The sequence below is a fragment of the Camelina sativa genome, chromosome 14 (genome assembly GCF_030686135.1).
Source record: "Camelina sativa cultivar CO46 ecotype springtype chromosome 14, ASM3068613v1".
NCBI classification, from domain to species: domain Eukaryota; kingdom Viridiplantae; phylum Streptophyta; class Magnoliopsida; order Brassicales; family Brassicaceae; genus Camelina; species Camelina sativa.
Window position 1 is genome coordinate 13609481 of NC_141893.1, and position 15720 is coordinate 13625200.

The 15720-nt window shown below is 37.4% G+C and overlaps 1 protein-coding gene, 3 non-coding genes and 3 pseudogenes across 6 annotated transcripts; 5 read left to right on the forward strand and 2 right to left on the reverse strand.

Moving 5' to 3' along the window:
• Window positions 1-1477: 1477 nt before the first annotated feature.
• On the forward strand, window positions 1478-3127 carry LOC104743604 (F-box protein At2g16450 pseudogene; annotated as a pseudogene).
• A 1669-nt stretch (window positions 3128-4796) lies between these two features.
• Window positions 4797-5407, reverse strand: LOC104741540 (auxin-responsive protein SAUR61 pseudogene; annotated as a pseudogene). Its single transcript, XR_015580464.1, has one exon. The product of XR_015580464.1 is annotated as an auxin-responsive protein SAUR61 pseudogene (transcript).
• A 1052-nt stretch (window positions 5408-6459) lies between these two features.
• LOC147928165 (small nucleolar RNA snoR4a) lies at window positions 6460-6546 on the forward strand. The gene has a single exon (XR_015581230.1). It is a non-coding gene; the product is annotated as a small nucleolar RNA snoR4a (small nucleolar RNA).
• A 67-nt stretch (window positions 6547-6613) lies between these two features.
• On the forward strand, window positions 6614-6699 carry LOC147928166 (small nucleolar RNA Z195/SNORD33/SNORD32 family). Its single transcript, XR_015581210.1, has one exon. It is a non-coding gene; the product is annotated as a small nucleolar RNA Z195/SNORD33/SNORD32 family (small nucleolar RNA).
• A 39-nt stretch (window positions 6700-6738) lies between these two features.
• Window positions 6739-6828, forward strand: LOC147928167 (small nucleolar RNA Z196/R39/R59 family). The gene has a single exon (XR_015581214.1). It is a non-coding gene; the product is annotated as a small nucleolar RNA Z196/R39/R59 family (small nucleolar RNA).
• A 1158-nt stretch (window positions 6829-7986) lies between these two features.
• LOC104741541 (putative methyltransferase PMT24) lies at window positions 7987-12040 on the reverse strand. Of its 2 annotated transcripts, none has more exons than XM_087485472.1 (10): window positions 11954-12040; window positions 11712-11802; window positions 10216-11147; window positions 9949-10098; window positions 9590-9860; window positions 9398-9508; window positions 9127-9301; window positions 8780-9049; window positions 8492-8686; window positions 7987-8399 (listed from the first exon to the last, which is right to left on the reverse strand). In XM_087485472.1, the coding sequence occupies exons 3-10, from the start codon at window positions 11107-11109 to the stop codon at window positions 8171-8173; spliced, it is 2295 nt and encodes a 764-aa protein (XP_087341598.1). In that variant the 5' UTR covers window positions 11110-11147; window positions 11712-11802; window positions 11954-12040; the 3' UTR covers window positions 7987-8170. The 2 variants fall into 2 exon arrangements, with proteins under 2 accessions (XP_087341598.1, XP_010460729.2); XM_010462427.3 differs by having other exon boundaries at window positions 11908-12040.
• A 367-nt stretch (window positions 12041-12407) lies between these two features.
• LOC104743605 (uncharacterized) lies at window positions 12408-13682 on the forward strand (annotated as a pseudogene).
• Window positions 13683-15720: the final 2038 nt, after the last annotated feature.

Sequence of the window (15720 nt, forward strand, 5' to 3'; positions counted from 1 at the left end):
AAATCATAAAATAAATCAGCCATAACATAAAACAAACTCATACACAAAGCATAACATAACGCATCCACAAATACATAACTCAGATCTAAAGCACAAAATAACTCAGTCACCCATACAAAACTCAGTCGTAACACAGCCGCAAAATAAAACAAATCAGCCATCGAATCAAATAGATCTAACAAATCAGCCGTAAACCCTAAAAGTAAATCAGCCATCGAATCAAATAGATCTAACAAATCAGCCGTCATTAACGATGGCGATAATCAGCCGTAAATTATCGATAAAAACCAACATTCAGCTGGAAACCTCGAAACTAAACACTCGACACATACCGGAATGTTTAAACGAAGACGAACACGACGAAGAGAGAGAGCGACGACGAAGAGAGAGAGTGCGACGACGAAGAGAGAGAGAGCGAGCAAAGACGGCGAGAGATTGACGGCGAGAGACGACGAAGAAGATTTTTTTTTTAGTAGTATTGGCGGTTTGTGAACAGTGAAAACTGTTCACTTTCGTTCACTTTCCCTCTCTTTGATATAAACAAGAAAAAATAATTGTTGATCTATAAAAAAAACTGCTTAATGACATGTTAAATCATATCTGATGTGTATTTTAATTTGCTTATGTGTATTTTTTTTTAATTTTTTTGACCAAAATCGAAAAACTAAACCCAATGGGTAAATTGTAATTACACCCAAGGCAATAAACATTTGAGCAATTTTAAGAAAATTGTTAGATATGAGTAATAAACCAACTTTTGGATAACATTTTGAGTAATTATTTCCTATTTTATATCAATCTCTGGTTTTCTAAATCATTCTTATTTTATTCGTTATCATCTTTTGTTTTATTTTTTTACTTGTGCAGGCTTTTGTTTGGCTTGGTTCTCTTGGTGTGGAAGAGGTTATCATGGGGATGATCTGGTTAGTTGTTAGTTGTTACAATGAGAACTTTCAATCTCTTGAAGAATTTAATTCTTTTATAAATGATTATATATTTTTGAATGTAAATATCAATTCTTTATGACTGTTAATTTGATAAATATATTAGTCAATTTTGATTTATAATGTACCCCAACCTGTTTGCAAAGGGATGGGCTAAGAACCCAGTTGACAGTTGTAGTCCAATTTAGCAAAGCAGGCAACAATGAAACTTGATTTACTGAAACAATTCTATAAAAAAGGTTACACAATAATTGAAGAGCAGAACAACATATCTCCTCCTTCCTTTGGTCGGCAAATCATTGTTTTGAGTCTGATGAAAATCAATCTAATTGATGTTAAACCGGACTGGTAATGTCAATTAGAAACTGGTTTAATCAAGAGATGGGTAAAGTCTATTGGTTTAATTGTAGCTTTCATGGTTTACAGTTTAGTGAATCGTAACCGACTTAATCACTTATATAATTCGGTTAGGTATATAAACGAAGCTTGTGTGTAAAGGAGAAACTCAAGCGGTTGTAACCCTAAGAAATTGCTGAATCGTTTGGAGAGATTATCACACCACCGAGAGCTCTTGTTGCAGTGTTCTTCTTCTTCTTCTCCTTGTCATCTCTGTTTCGAAGATGATGAAATCATCACCACCCATGTCGATTGAACTCATCCTGGAGATAATCTCGAGATTGCCTGGAGATGCAGTCGCGAGGTTTCGTTGCGTGTCGAAGCAATGTGAATCAATGTTTGCTACTCCGTATTTCAAGTCCTTGTTTCTGACCAAGTCCTTGTCTAAGCCGCGGCTCTTATTCGCCATCGCAGACGACGGAAACCCCAAAGGCCGTGGCGAGTGGTGCTTCTTCTCGTCGCCTCAGCTTGAGGATCCTTATGAGAAATCATCCTCCTCGGCTCTTGTATCAGCCGCCGAGTTTCACGTGAAGAAGTACTTTTCATGTGGATATACCGACTCTCCAGAGGATATACAGATCCATCATTACAGTAACATCAAGTACTTTTCATGTGGTTACAACTCTGGCTTGCTCTATTTGCATGGTTGTCGATACCAGGGTAGACCTGTTATCTGTAACCCCAACACTGGACGGTACGCGGTCTTACCTGAACGGTATACTTACAGAAAAGCGTATAGCTTCTTCGGTTTTGATCCGATTGAAAAAAAGTACAAGGTATTGTACATGGCTTATGCAACTGGTCCTGGTGATCATGCCCTTCTTACATTTGGAGCGCCTGCAGACATGAGGTGGAGAAAGATCGAATGTTCCTTAACACATGAGATTAGAAGCGATGGGGTTTGCATCAACGGTGTTGTGTACTACTTAGGCAACACCAAAGATCCTTGGGATGATGATGCTCATGATGATTATGTGATTGTTTGCTTTGATTTGAAGTCTGAAAAGTTCAGCTTCATTCACGTTGAAAGGTTTTGTCGATTGATCAACTTTATGGGCAAGTTAGCTTTGATTTACTGGGAGGATGATTTTGACATTTATGAGGCTGCTACTTCTGATTTGGATGTCGACAAGTATTTGAAAAAGAAACTCGTCGCTGATGCCAATAATGAGTTGCATGTGTGGGTGTTAGAGGATGTAGCGAAACAGGATTGGTCGAAATATACCTACACCTGGAGTACCGATAAGATTTTCTTCCGTCGTCACGTTTACATCGCTGGAGTGACCGCTTCGGGTGCAATAGTGTTTTCCATGCGCAATTACACGTCTAAGAAACCGTTTTATGTTTTCTACTTCAATCCCGAGAGGAACATTCTCCAAAGTGTTGAAATCCAAGGTTTTGGTAAAGGGTTTAAGAATCCTTGTAGCGTTCGCACCTTTGTGAACCACGTTGAGGATCTTCATGTTAACGATTTAGAGCTACCCAAGCCATTCCATCCTCCACGTAGGGCTACAAAATATTCAGAATCACACAAGGAAAGGAAAAGGGCAAGAAAATAGCTAGGGATGATCCTTTGGATTTGGGTGAAAGCAATGTTATTTTGTGCTCTTATTTAGGCGTTTATGCTCTTGTCAACCTTATAGTTAATTAATTATTTATGCGTTTATGTACTTTTGATATTTACCTTTTTATTTTCGACTAGTAGAACTAAATAGATGGAACCGTTAGATGTGACTGAAGTCTTTAATAAGAAAGAACAAACCAGCTCTTCTTTCTCCATTGTTGATGTGACTTATTATAAATTGTTCAGAAGATTATTGTTTTTGTTCATTCCTTAGCAAGATATTAATTGAAATGATTAGAGACAGAGAACACATTGCTCTTTGTTGTATGTGATCATAAGGGGATCAGAAGCATAGTATATACAAGCAATTACTGTGTACTTCTCTGTTCTTTTTAGTTGCAAAGAGCTCTAAGAAACAGAACTCACAAATCTTTTCTCCATCATTCTCCATCTTCAGAAAACCGAATCGAAAGGCACCGTTATTGGTCCGTCCGTGGAGAGGCCAAACTCTTCTTCAGATATCTCCAAGAAAAACAGAGTTGCTAAAGTAACTTATCGGTAAAGCAAAGCGTTCTTTATCTGCCGTGTAGACCAAGAAACAGCCCTTCTTTGTATAGGTTGAGCTACTAGTAGAAGAATCTGATCTCTGAAATGAGATTCTTTCTCTGTTGAGAGCTGCTCTACGTTGCCATCTTGGCCATCTTGATTAGCATATTTGTATTCGTTCATTCATCCCTATTTTGTGGGCAAATAGATCGGAAAGCGAAAGTGATTTGTAAGTTGTATTTTAGACACTCTTTAAAAGCAAGTTATGGTTGATGAAGAATCCAATAGGTTTGTGCTAGAGCTATGCAAAAACAATATAAAGAGAGTAAATTGTGTATGTTTTGTATTTCAGTGTAATCTAACTGCAACCATATTCACAAATAGCTTTTTGTAATGGTATCAAATACTCTAGAATACAAACAATTGCTGACTTCGTTCTTGTTGCAAAGCGCGTTGTGAAGAACATGTAGCACTAGATATTGACGTTAACAGAGCCTTTTCAGTATCTCCATCGATTTTTTCCTTGTATCAGTTTGATGAGATACTCTAAGAAAACTGAATCGAATGGCAAGGTGATTGGTCCACCGGTTGGGAGGCCAAACTCTTCTTCAGAGATCTTCAAGAGCTCTTGAAAAACAGAGTTGCTTATGTTTCTATATAGAAGGAGAAACTAATAGATAGGCTTTGTAGCAAGCTCCTGAACAACCTAACCAGACACACCACATGCTTATGTCTGTGCTTTATGTGATCAATAAGGGTCTCCCAAGTTGGTAATCAATTATGTCTCGAAATCAACTTGTGGACTATACAATTTTATGGTGAGAAGACATGATCATGTGGGTATGAATCCTATATGGACATTAATATGATAAGGTTTAGGTACTGAGACGTTATATTAACAAGAGAAGCCAAAAATACTAAACTCTATTAAAGGGTCCCAGGTTGGTTCCATCAGCTAAATCAAAATGTGAGTCACAATTTTTTCAGATTTCTTGTACTTATCAAAAGGACAACAAATTATGTATTAGGTCCTTTGATTTCTTGTATAAATCAAAATGGTTGGTTCCATCAGTATGTATGTATAAGGTCCTTTGATTTTCTTGCCAAGAAAAAATAGAGAGTGAATCAACTATTCCTGCTGCAATTTCACATTTCCTTAGGTTAAGCTTTAGACCTTATACATACATACTTCTCATGTCTTGTAGTACTTCTAGTTTATGACTTCAAGATTTAGAGCAAAACAGTTTTGGGTAAACTGTCAACAAGTGATGTCAACGTTATCTCATTTTATCTTTGTTTACAGTAAAAGTTGATTTTGATGAGACAGTGTAAAAGAGAGGAAGAAATAGATTAAATGGTTTGTATTTCTAAAATAATCTGTCTAATCTGATACGAGTGGAATCTTTACAAAATACAGAAACTGCTACACTCTAATTCTCTAAAATACAGGCAATTGTTCTTGTTGCTGAAAAGAGCATGGTAAAGAGCATCCAGCAGTAGAGATTGACATTAACAGAGCCTTTTCTGTATCTCCATCCATTCTTCTTTGGATCAAATTGATGAGATACTCCATGAAAACGGAATCGAATGGCAATGTGATTGGTCCACTGGTCGAGAGGCCAAACACTTCTTCAGATATCTTCAAGAGCTCTTGGAAAACAGAGTTCCTCAGGTAACTTATTGGAAACGCAAAGCGGATTATATCGGATGTGTAAACCACAAAACAGCCTTTCTCTGCAGCGGCTGACCTGCTAGTAGTAGAAGAAGTTGATCTCTGATATGAGATTCTTTTCCTGCTTAAAGCTGCTTTCTGTTGCCATTTCTTTGCCATCTTCAAGAGCTTTTTTGCGTTCATCATTATTTTCAGGGAAGAGTTTTTTTTTAAGATGGGAAAGTAAAAGAGACTTGTTTGCTGTGTTGTAGAACTCTTAGAATGCAAGTTTTGGTTGATGAAGAATCCAATAGGCTTGTTTGATTATATATATAAGGAGAAACTATTTAGAGTTTAGATAAAATTAAGAGTAACCATACTAGACAGAATAACATGCGTCTGTCTTTGTTGTATGTGATCATAAGGGGTCCCAAAAAGTTAGTAACCAATCTTGTCTCCTCACCAAAATTATGGATTAGAAACCTCTCCTGAAAAGACATGACCATGTGGATGTGGGTACGTACGAGTCGTATACAATAATAGTATTACAATTCAATCAAAACACAAAGACATGTGCTAGTGAATGAAAGATGTAGAACTTTGTAGGCCCTTTGATGTCTGCAGAAGTTTCAGTGGTTATTTATGACCTTGTGACATTCTTTTGTAAATGAGTGAAGCCAAAAAAATTAAACCTTGAGAAATTTTGGAATACCGGTTTTAATTAAGGTAAACCAAAGAGAACCGAAATAAACCGAAAACCCTATTAGCTACCTCTTGAAATCAAACTGCTGTCTCTATATAACGTAGGGGTTGATGAAGAATCCAATAGGCTTGTTAGGCTATATATAAAGGAGAAACTTTAGGAGTTTAGATAAATTAGAGAAACCAAACCAGACAGAACACATGATTCTGTCTTTGTGTTATGTGATCATAAGGGGTCCCAAAGTTGGTAACCAATACTCTACTAACCAGCTCGTGGATTAGAATTTCTGTTGAAAAGACATGTGAGTGTGAGTATAAATCTTATACAAAAACATTTAGAAACAGTGACATGTGCAATGAGTGAATGAAAGATACAGAATTTGTAGGCCTTTTGATGTTCTCAACGAAATTAAAACCCCTAAACCTGCAATTTTCAATAGATTCCTAGGTTCCTTTCAGGGGACTAGTGTTCAGATATGTAGCGAATAACTAGGAAAACTAAAACGTCTGAAACCAATACACGTCTAGAGAAGTTAAACTTGCAGGAATTTCAGTGGTAAAGGTACTGTCTGAAAAGATTTATAGATTGAAAGTAATAAGTTTATTCCTGTAGATTTCTAAGGTTCTTAAGGGGGCAATGGTTAATGGAGTATCCATTATATGATGAAATGGTATTAATGTTTTGTGACACCCAGTCTGATCTGCTTCGGCGGAGTGAATGATTTGCCTTTATTCTCTGATCCTTAAGTCTTTGTTTTAGTGTTTTCAATATTGTGAATTTGATAACCAAAGTTTTGATTTTCATTCATAAGGAGGAATGAGGATACAATTTCCATACGTCTGCAAATCAGAAATACAGTGTTGATAATATGACATGCACTACCATCTGACCTCTTCTTCTTTCTTTTGTTTTCATTTTGAGTTCTTTTGTTATATGCAATTAGTGATGAAATTATGTCCTAATTTGAATGATTATTCAATGATTATCAAAATCACTAGATCACCATCTTTCGGCTGAGATTGCAGTTTTAATCCTTTTGTGTTGTTTGTGTGATGATATTTGCCTATGGTATCTGATGTCCAAAGTTGAAGAAAATGTGTTTGGAGATTTCGTTTTTTCTTAGGCAGAAAGTGAAATCAAGCTTTGCGACACTGTTAGCTTCTTTATTCCATAAGCTACCTGACTTGGTTCTCTTGGAGTTGAAGTTGCTTCCGTGGGGATAATCTTTGGAACCATCTCTCTGTCGTTTTATATGATACCTTGTGGAGATGCCAACTAGCATATTGATCCGTGTTTTATTGACAAGTTCATGTCAGAGAAATTGAAGAGCATTGAAGGTATTTACTACTGGAATATCGAAGTCGCAACAAGTGTTTATTAGACTATTTGGAGTTTGCTCTTGTTTGTATCAATAACTTGTATGATTACTTTTCTGCTGATATTAAAAGATAAATGACAAGAGTTTACTTCTACTTTTTGTTTTGACCTGAGATATAAACGTGACAATGAAGTTTGAATAAGACGATATACACATTCTCGTTCGGGTGATGCTTTTGTGTTCTCTTTGAAAGACCTTACTCTGTAGTGTTCCAAAAGATCCGACACATTAGTGTCTCTTCTCCATGCCACGCTTCAACACAATTGTCTCCTTTCCCTTGCCTTTCATTATCTCTTATCACCTATTGTCTTTTTCCCTTGCCTCATTTTGGGTTAGAAGCACTGAGTCATGGCATACATGTCGAAGTAAAAGCCATCCCAAAATGATCAAAGCAAGTGTGCTAAAGGAGCTTTGAGGATCCACAATAAGTGATGCATAATGTATGGAGGCTAAGGCTGTAAAAACAAAATCCTGGTTTGGATGTATAAAGTCTTTATCTAGGATCATTGGTTCTATTTTAACATACAAATGAACATCTAAACAGCAAGTTCAACAAATCAATGGCAAGAAGTGTAATCCATGTCTTTTGTTTCATTGGATTGTGGAGGTGGATTCTAGCTTGTTTGGGATGTGAAGCCTTTGGATTATGCATGTTAAAATTTGGTAACTGTGTCAAAAGCATTCGAAGATGTTTACGCCACTGAAACTCTACACAGAGAAAGGTTGCATCTTACACATCTCTTACAGAGGAAAATGCTTGCCACAAGAATTAGAACTAGGATTTTTATGGGTGCTAAGGACCAATGCAAAAGCTGATTATAAGATTACACTTTTGAGACAATTGTCTTGTATAATGTATACAACTTTCTTCAATGCAAAAACGGAATACAAATATTGGACTAATAGAAACAATCACTTGGATCGTAAGAGAAACAACTTTCTCATGAAACTATATTAACCTCACACTCTTCTTCGTATCCTTGATCTCTCAAGCTATTGCCGCCTGGATTGTCTCGGCCTCGGTAGGACGCCACCATGACTTCTGAACAGAGAGCAATCCTTCTCCATCTTTGGAATGTGTCATTCTTACATTCCATTTCATCGATTTCACCATCTTCTCAATTTCTCCTATCGTTTCCATGTCATCCCTTACTATAAAAGTTCCTTCTGGTCTAAGAATCCGGTCTACTTCAGCCATTACCCCAACCAAGTTGCACCTAAAGTGATTTTGTTTATAACATAGCATCAGAATTTGCAATCACAAATTATATATCGGATAGACAAAGGGAATGAATAAATGTATGTATACCTCTTTTTCAGTGAAGAGAAAAGATGATCAGCGTGGAGAAGGTCGTAAGTCCGAGGGTAAGTGCTGAATGATTCACACCAGTCATGATAGATTCCAAACAAACCACGTTCGTATATAATTGGAAGTGTATCAGGTGAGTCGATAGGAACTACATTCATCACCCACAGTTTCAGATCCTTCAATGCAGCAGCAAAACTGAAACCAACAAGAGAGAGAGTTTTCATTAGAAATTATTGATCAATAGAGTCAATTTTGTTTTGATGAAAGATTGTATAAGCTTTTGCTTACCCTCCATAGACAGCTCTCATGTCCATTACATTTCTCACGTAAGACCAATCAATTCCCATACCGTTGAGGTATGACTTTGAAACAATAGTCTTCCAGCGTTCATGGTCTGCTGTGAAATCCTCTTGTGCAGGTTTTCCATATACACCTTTCTGAGAATCTAACCACTGAGGAACAGTCTCCACTCTTTCAGGCCAACTTTCAGGCCAAACTGCTCCGCGTTTTGATGAATCTTCTGTTACCTTGTGCATACATGCCTCAAGTGGAACATTCCTGCGTCAAACAAGTATGTTAGCATCAAGAAATGCATTGCATAATCAATGATATAAGAAGGGAAACAGATAAACTACCAGGCGGCATTTTGATCATCCGAGTCTTTGCAGAGAGGTGGCTCATTTTGAGATCTTTCATTGTAGCATTTATTCGACATTGGCTTCTGGTAAATGGCAGCACCAACTTCATTCAGTTCATCTTTCTTAATTGTCATCAGTTTCCAGCACATTGCCTTTGTTAGCTTCGACATAGCTACAAAACATAGAATAGCATCCCACAAGTTAGTTAACAAAAATTGCCAAAGCCCTATTCATGGCCAAACAAAAGAGATAACAAATTTCCATCAACCTTTCCATATGCCAACATCTTCCTCGGTCTTCCTGTAGACTGGAGTCGCCGACCAGACAAAGAATCCTCCCGGCCTCAACGCACGATTCAGTTCCAAAAGTAGTTTACCACCTTCAGTTCAGACGACAACAAGTTATTCAATGAAACAAAAGAAAAAGGCTGAATTTCACTATAATATGGGAAACTTCTCACCTTCAATATGCCAAGGGACTCTACAACGAGCACAATGGATAAGGTCGAAAACAGACCCTGGAAAAGGTAATCTCGTGGTTCCCATAACATTTGACATTGCAGGAATGCCACGTTCCAGAGCAAATTGCACCTGTGCCTCGTGTTCGTCTTTGGGTGCAAATGATAAAGCAAGTACATCTCTGTCAAAAAGATATCCCCCGAAGCTAGCAACCCCACACCCAACATCTAATATAACACGGGTCCTATTTCCCCACGCAATATCAGGATATGACTGCAAAAACATATTACAATAACGTCAATAGTTGAATGTGAAAGTTGTGTACACATTAAATGAAAGATCAATCAATAGTAAGTTGTACCTCTTGGAGGAAATCAATGTAGTGAAGCGCACCGTTCTTGAACTGAGTACCTCCACCAGGGAATGTTAAGTATTCACCACTCATCTTCACCCAGTTTTGATGTCCCTTGACTTCTGCGAGCTTGGTGTGAGGGATATTGGTGTACCAGATCTGTGACAACACAAAACAGAGTAATTAATAGATATCATTCACAAAAAAAAACATAAAGGAGCACAAACAGGTTTTTGTCTTTCTAATATGTAATTATGTATATTGAAATTTTCTTACCTTTTCTCTGCTCTTAGGCCACTTGATGGATCGCTTATACCCTTCGGGAAGAGCCACAAGGCAGCGTGGAGATTCCTCGGGACAATGCCTCTCACGATGTTCATAATGCTTAGTCGAATGAAGCTTTCTGATAGCTTGCCAATTGTCGAGGCAAGGGATGTAGTCTGGTCCAGCTGTCACGTTGCAGACTTTCCATTTAATTGAAGACACTTGTGCTTTCTTCTCGTTCTGCGATTCAACCAACTGGGTTGACCAAGCCCCACTTCCAGTGCTTGACTCCTTTGTGATTTCAGCCTGGTCACCAGCTGGGAAAACATCTTTACTCTTCTCAGTGTTCTCTTCAGTTTCACCTTCTGACTTCTTCTCGGTGTTTTCTTCAGATTCACCAGCATTCTTTTCGGTTCCATTATTACTCTCCCCAGATTTGTTTTCTTCTGAGCTCTCTTCTAGTTGTGTCTTCTCTTTTTGCTTGGCTTCATCACTTTCTGATTCCGTATCTTTCTCACCCTCTCCATCTTTTCTATCCCCATCACCATTTTTGTCATCAAACTCCTTTTTTTCCTCAACTGACTCCGTTTTCTCTCCAGAGGTCTCAGGATCAGGCTTCTCTTCATTGCTCTCCGTCACAACCTCAGGTTCCTCGTTCTTTTCATCAGGAAAAGTCTTGGAACCTCGATCAACTTCGTCACCTTTGAAATCACTCTTAGTAGTAGTTTCTACATCTTTGGAAGTCTCGCTTGAAGAGAAGTCAATAGACTCAGTTGGGGCAGACCATGAAGACATGAACATCCAAGCACCAACCAAACAAAGAGTAACAATCAAAACAATGGTAATGGTTAAGCCATATCCCGATGACTTCTTCCCGTCTACACGAGAATATTTCCCCATTGCCATGTTCCTAAACCCACGGCACGACCCCTAGTCACATGCACCTGCAACACAACCAATCAAGAAGAGAGTACAATGAGATTAGTGATCAGAAAGACTATCTAAAGGTTTGGTTTTTAACTGTTTAGCAGCTCGGACTAGTACCAAAATAAATAACATTAATGACTAAGACTAGTAATAAGAGAACAAAGGAAGATCTCAAATGATATTGGATTCGTACACAACGGATATCAAACCATCGAACACACTATTGACTAAGACTAGTCTCATACTTGAGCTTGTTTCTTTGAGATTAGTTTGACGGGTTAAGTCCAATTTCTAAGCTGAAGCATATGTAAAAACCCTTTAGGACATGTAAACAATTGCAGATCTAAAAATAGTAACTGAACCAAGTCAGCAAAATCCATAACAAAGTAAAACCCAAATCAAACATGTCAAAATCCAAATCACAATATATAAAAGCAAAATCAAGAGCATACACATCAGTTAGACGTATAAAACTAAAAAAGAGATAAGCTTTCGGATCACTTAGGGAATCTTGCATTTGCAGAGAGATACGCAGAAGCAAGAACATCTCAAGAGAAACAGAGAGAGAGAGAGAAACTAACCAGAGGAGAAAAGGGTTGGCTCAGATCTCCCAAAGATTGAAACTTTGTGAACAGAGAGAGAGACAGAGTAAAGAAAGTTCCAGATCCGGATCTAGTAGAAGAAAGAACGAGAATAAGATACAATGATGATCCCACAAGTTTATGTGTATATATATATATATAACTCAAGAGCAAGTGGTGAGTGAGCAAATCTTACTACTACTACTTGCTCTCTACTCTCCACAGTTACGGTGTTAAATTACCAGAAAGTGGGATCTGATTTCTGATTTCACACCAAAAATTAATTAACTTTGCAACAACGTTTGTTTATTTATTCACTTAACCCCGCGTCGTCGGTCACCGACATATGAAGAAGACTCGAGGACAGATGAAAGACTTTTTTTTGTAGTTCGCACATAAAACGACATCGTTTACTTGATGGCAAACAGCTAAAGCTTGTGAAAAAACTCGGACAAGGCCCATTAGGCCCACTTTTTCTCATATTAGAGAAAGAAGCAGCAGAGGTAGGAGTGAGAAAGACTATAAAACCTGGTTATAGAGGTAACTTGGTCCCAAAGACTCAACAAATTTGCTTCTCTCTCTACTCTCTCTTTTTAGATTTTGTGTCAGATTATTTCCTATCTCTTTCGTCTCCATCATCTTCAGATTCCATCGCTTTCGTTTATTTTTTTCCCTTTACTGTCTGTGCGTTAGCGAGCTATGGAGATTGCAACGACCTCGAGTGCTTTCAATTTATTTCCAAAAGAAGAGAGATTTATTAAAAGCAAAGGTGTCAGATTCAATTTACTCGATTTCTCGTCGCTACCTATAATAAACCCTAAGCCAGATGACCCACGAATTCTGAGTCGATCCGGGAGATATGGCAAGGAAAAGTGCGACGTTGTGGCCTCTCCGAAGAAACGCCAACAACGTTCCGGCGAAGGAACTCCATCGGTAAAGAGACAAAAGAAGACCGTCGAAGTGGACTCATCTACTAAGGTCGTCTAGTCAAACCCTAGTTTCGACTGTTGTTTTATTTTTTGTTTTCTAAATTTAGGGTAAAAGCTTGACTGATGTGTTTTGTTTTTGTTAATTAGATTGATTTTGTTTGTGTTAATTAATTTGCTTACGTTTTTTACTTTTTCTTCAGGCGAAATTTATTAGGAAGTTGACACCGAGTATTCACAAAAGAGAGTCTGAGTCAAAATCAGAGACGCTCCCAAAAGTCACTAAACCGGTCGATGCGAGAGTAATTACAACAAAGGTTGCTAAACCGATAGATGCGAGAGCAATTACACCAAAAGTTGCTAAACCAGGATGCAAGAGCAATTACACCAAAAGTTGCTAAACCAGTGGATGCAAGAGCAATTACACCACATGTTGCTAAACCGGAGAACTCGATTACGGCGAAGCCTGATGGGAGGGTTGATTTGAAAAACTTGATCGCAAAGGCACAACATAAAATTCATGAGAAGAGGCACATCGATCATCGAAGAGAACACATTGCGAGGCAGAGGATAGCTGCTCGCTTAGCTCTAAATCAAGTAAGTAAACAAGATCTCAATTTTTGATATTTCGTGTGCACCAAGTTAATTTGTTTTCAGGTTCTGATATTATGTTGTTTCTGTGTTCTTTGTCAGATGGTAGCAACCGTTTACTTTAACGATTATCTGAACTATTATAAAGAACTGGAACAGCTTGGCTACACATTCATGCGAGATATACTTGATTGCTTGAACATGTTCAGTTTGTGGTCAAGAAGCGACTACAATGGTGAAACCAACTCTGTCTTGGAAAATTTCAAAACGCCATAGAGTGATGAAGAAGATTCAAGGAGAAAGAAGCAGCAGCGATCAACAGAAGGGAACAGCATGGAGCACTCCCTGCAAGTTTCTCAGATAACAAAGAATGGTGGATCCGCTGAGAGCATTAATCAGAGCCGTCAAAGCAAGTGTCCAAGCTCAACAAGTATGTGAATCTAGTGATAATTAAGAAAGAGGCAAACAAACTGAAGAAGAAAAAGCATGGAGAGTATAGTAGTTGAGTCGGAGTGCAGTGTTTTGTTTAATTTGTGTGCTTACATGTGACTTGTGTTATTGTGCTCGCTGCAGTCTATATATACGGCGTAATTGAACATGTCTGAAGTCTATCTTTTCGCATAAATATGACAAAGTTTTGAGAATATTTCTGTCTATATTAATTGCAAAGATGCCTTGCCTTCTTCATTTCATACCATAAATAGAAAAGATTCTCGTAGAGGTTTGTGTGATCTGTTTTGTTTTTGATGGAAGTTACTATAAAGATTCTGATAGAAATAGGAGCAACTCCAGATACTCCAATAACAAAAACCTGTTGAGACTTTGATATTCCACTAGCATTCATCCAAATACCAATGTGAAAACCATTGAAGTCCAAGAAATGCTATCCAAAATCTCCAGCAACCGCGCTTACATGATGAACGTGCTTATCAGTAATACACAGACGCTTCGCTGGATTGGGTTTGAATTAGAAACTCTTCATGAGATCAATTAATGTCTTGGAATCAACCGAGTGTTTAAGTCCTGAAGACTTAGAACCTCGATCAACTTCGTCACTTTTGAAATCACTCTTAGTAGTAGTTTCTACATCTTTGGAAGTCTCGCTTGAAGAGAAGTCAATAGACTCAGTTGGGGCAGTCGGCAGACCATGAAGACATGAACATCCACGCACCAACTAAACAAAGAGAAACAATCAAAACAATGGTAATGGTTAAGCCATATCCCGATGACTTCTTCCCGTCTACACGAGAATATTTCCCCATTGCCATGTTCCTAAACCCACGGCACAACCCCTAGTAACATGCACCTGCAAAAACCAATTGCATGAAGAGAGTACAATGACATTAGTGACCGGTAAGAGTATCAAAAGGTTTGGGTTTTAATATTGTCATATTAAAAGACTGTGCATCAGCTCGAAGTATTAACAAAAAAAATGTAGAAGTATTCCCTGGCAATAAGAGAACAAAGGAAGATCTCAAATGATATTGGATTCCTACACAATTGATATCAAACCATTGTAGACACTATAAACAAATGACTACTCTCATACTTGAGCTAATTTCTTTAAAGTTAGTTTGACTGGTTAAGTCCAATTTCTGAGCTTGAGCAGATGACCGATCATATGATACTAAATATAGAAAATGTAAAACCAAATGATTGCAGATCTAAACCAAGTCAGCAAAAACACTCGATTTACACCTCCTTACAAACAAATCAAACATTAGCCAAACCCAAATCACAAAGCAAAATCAAGAGCACACATCAGTAAGAAGTAAAAAACTAACAACAAGAAAAGCTCTTGGATCATTTCCTAATCTTGCGTTAGGAGAGATACATATAAAGTAGCAAATAGAGAGTAATTTTACAAAGAGTATTGAAAATAAAAACAATGGTAATTCTTCCACTTTAATGACTTCATTATTTAAGGAAGTATTGAAAATAAATTAGTCATGTTGCTATGAAAATATTTATCAAATAAAAAGTACTATATGGGTCATTAATATCTATCGTATAGTAAAATTTGAAATCAAGAAATACTATGATACATAAATTAACTATGTTATTATGAAATTATATATCAAACAGCTAAACCGCTTGTGTGCAACACTGATTAAGTAGAAAACTCAGAAAGAATTTTTATCCAAACATAGAGTACGATTGTAAAAGTTGGTTATAGAGATATGGACGGTCCAACATTTTCAATTGTTACTTATACCCAAACAGAAGAAATTAAATTATAATGTCAAAACCCGTTTCCAATTCCATTTTTTTTTGTAAATAAATATATTAAAACATTAAAAACCTTTTATTGTTGAAATTTATCTAACTTCTTTATATTTTTTTTTCTGCAAAATGATTCATTAAAACTCACGTTCAATCATCAGTAGCAACACAAATTCAAAGTGTCCACCAAATGTGCCATTAGCTGAATAGTCAAATGACAATGTTTGGCAAGTATGTCTTACACGGATGTGGTCTACAATATACGTAGT

Coding starts and splice junctions, on each gene's coding strand:
- LOC104741541 (XM_087485472.1), bottom strand. CDS start 11,109: ATGGCAATGGGGAAATATTCTCGTGTAGACGGGAAGAAGTCATCGGGA. Junction 9,509..9,589: donor AGTCCCTTGGCATATTGAAG/GTGAGAAGTTTC, acceptor TCTGAACTGAAG/GTGGTAAACTACTTTTGGAA. Junction 8,400..8,491: donor TTCTCTTCACTGAAAAAGAG/GTATACATACAT, acceptor AAATCACTTTAG/GTGCAACTTGGTTGGGGTAA.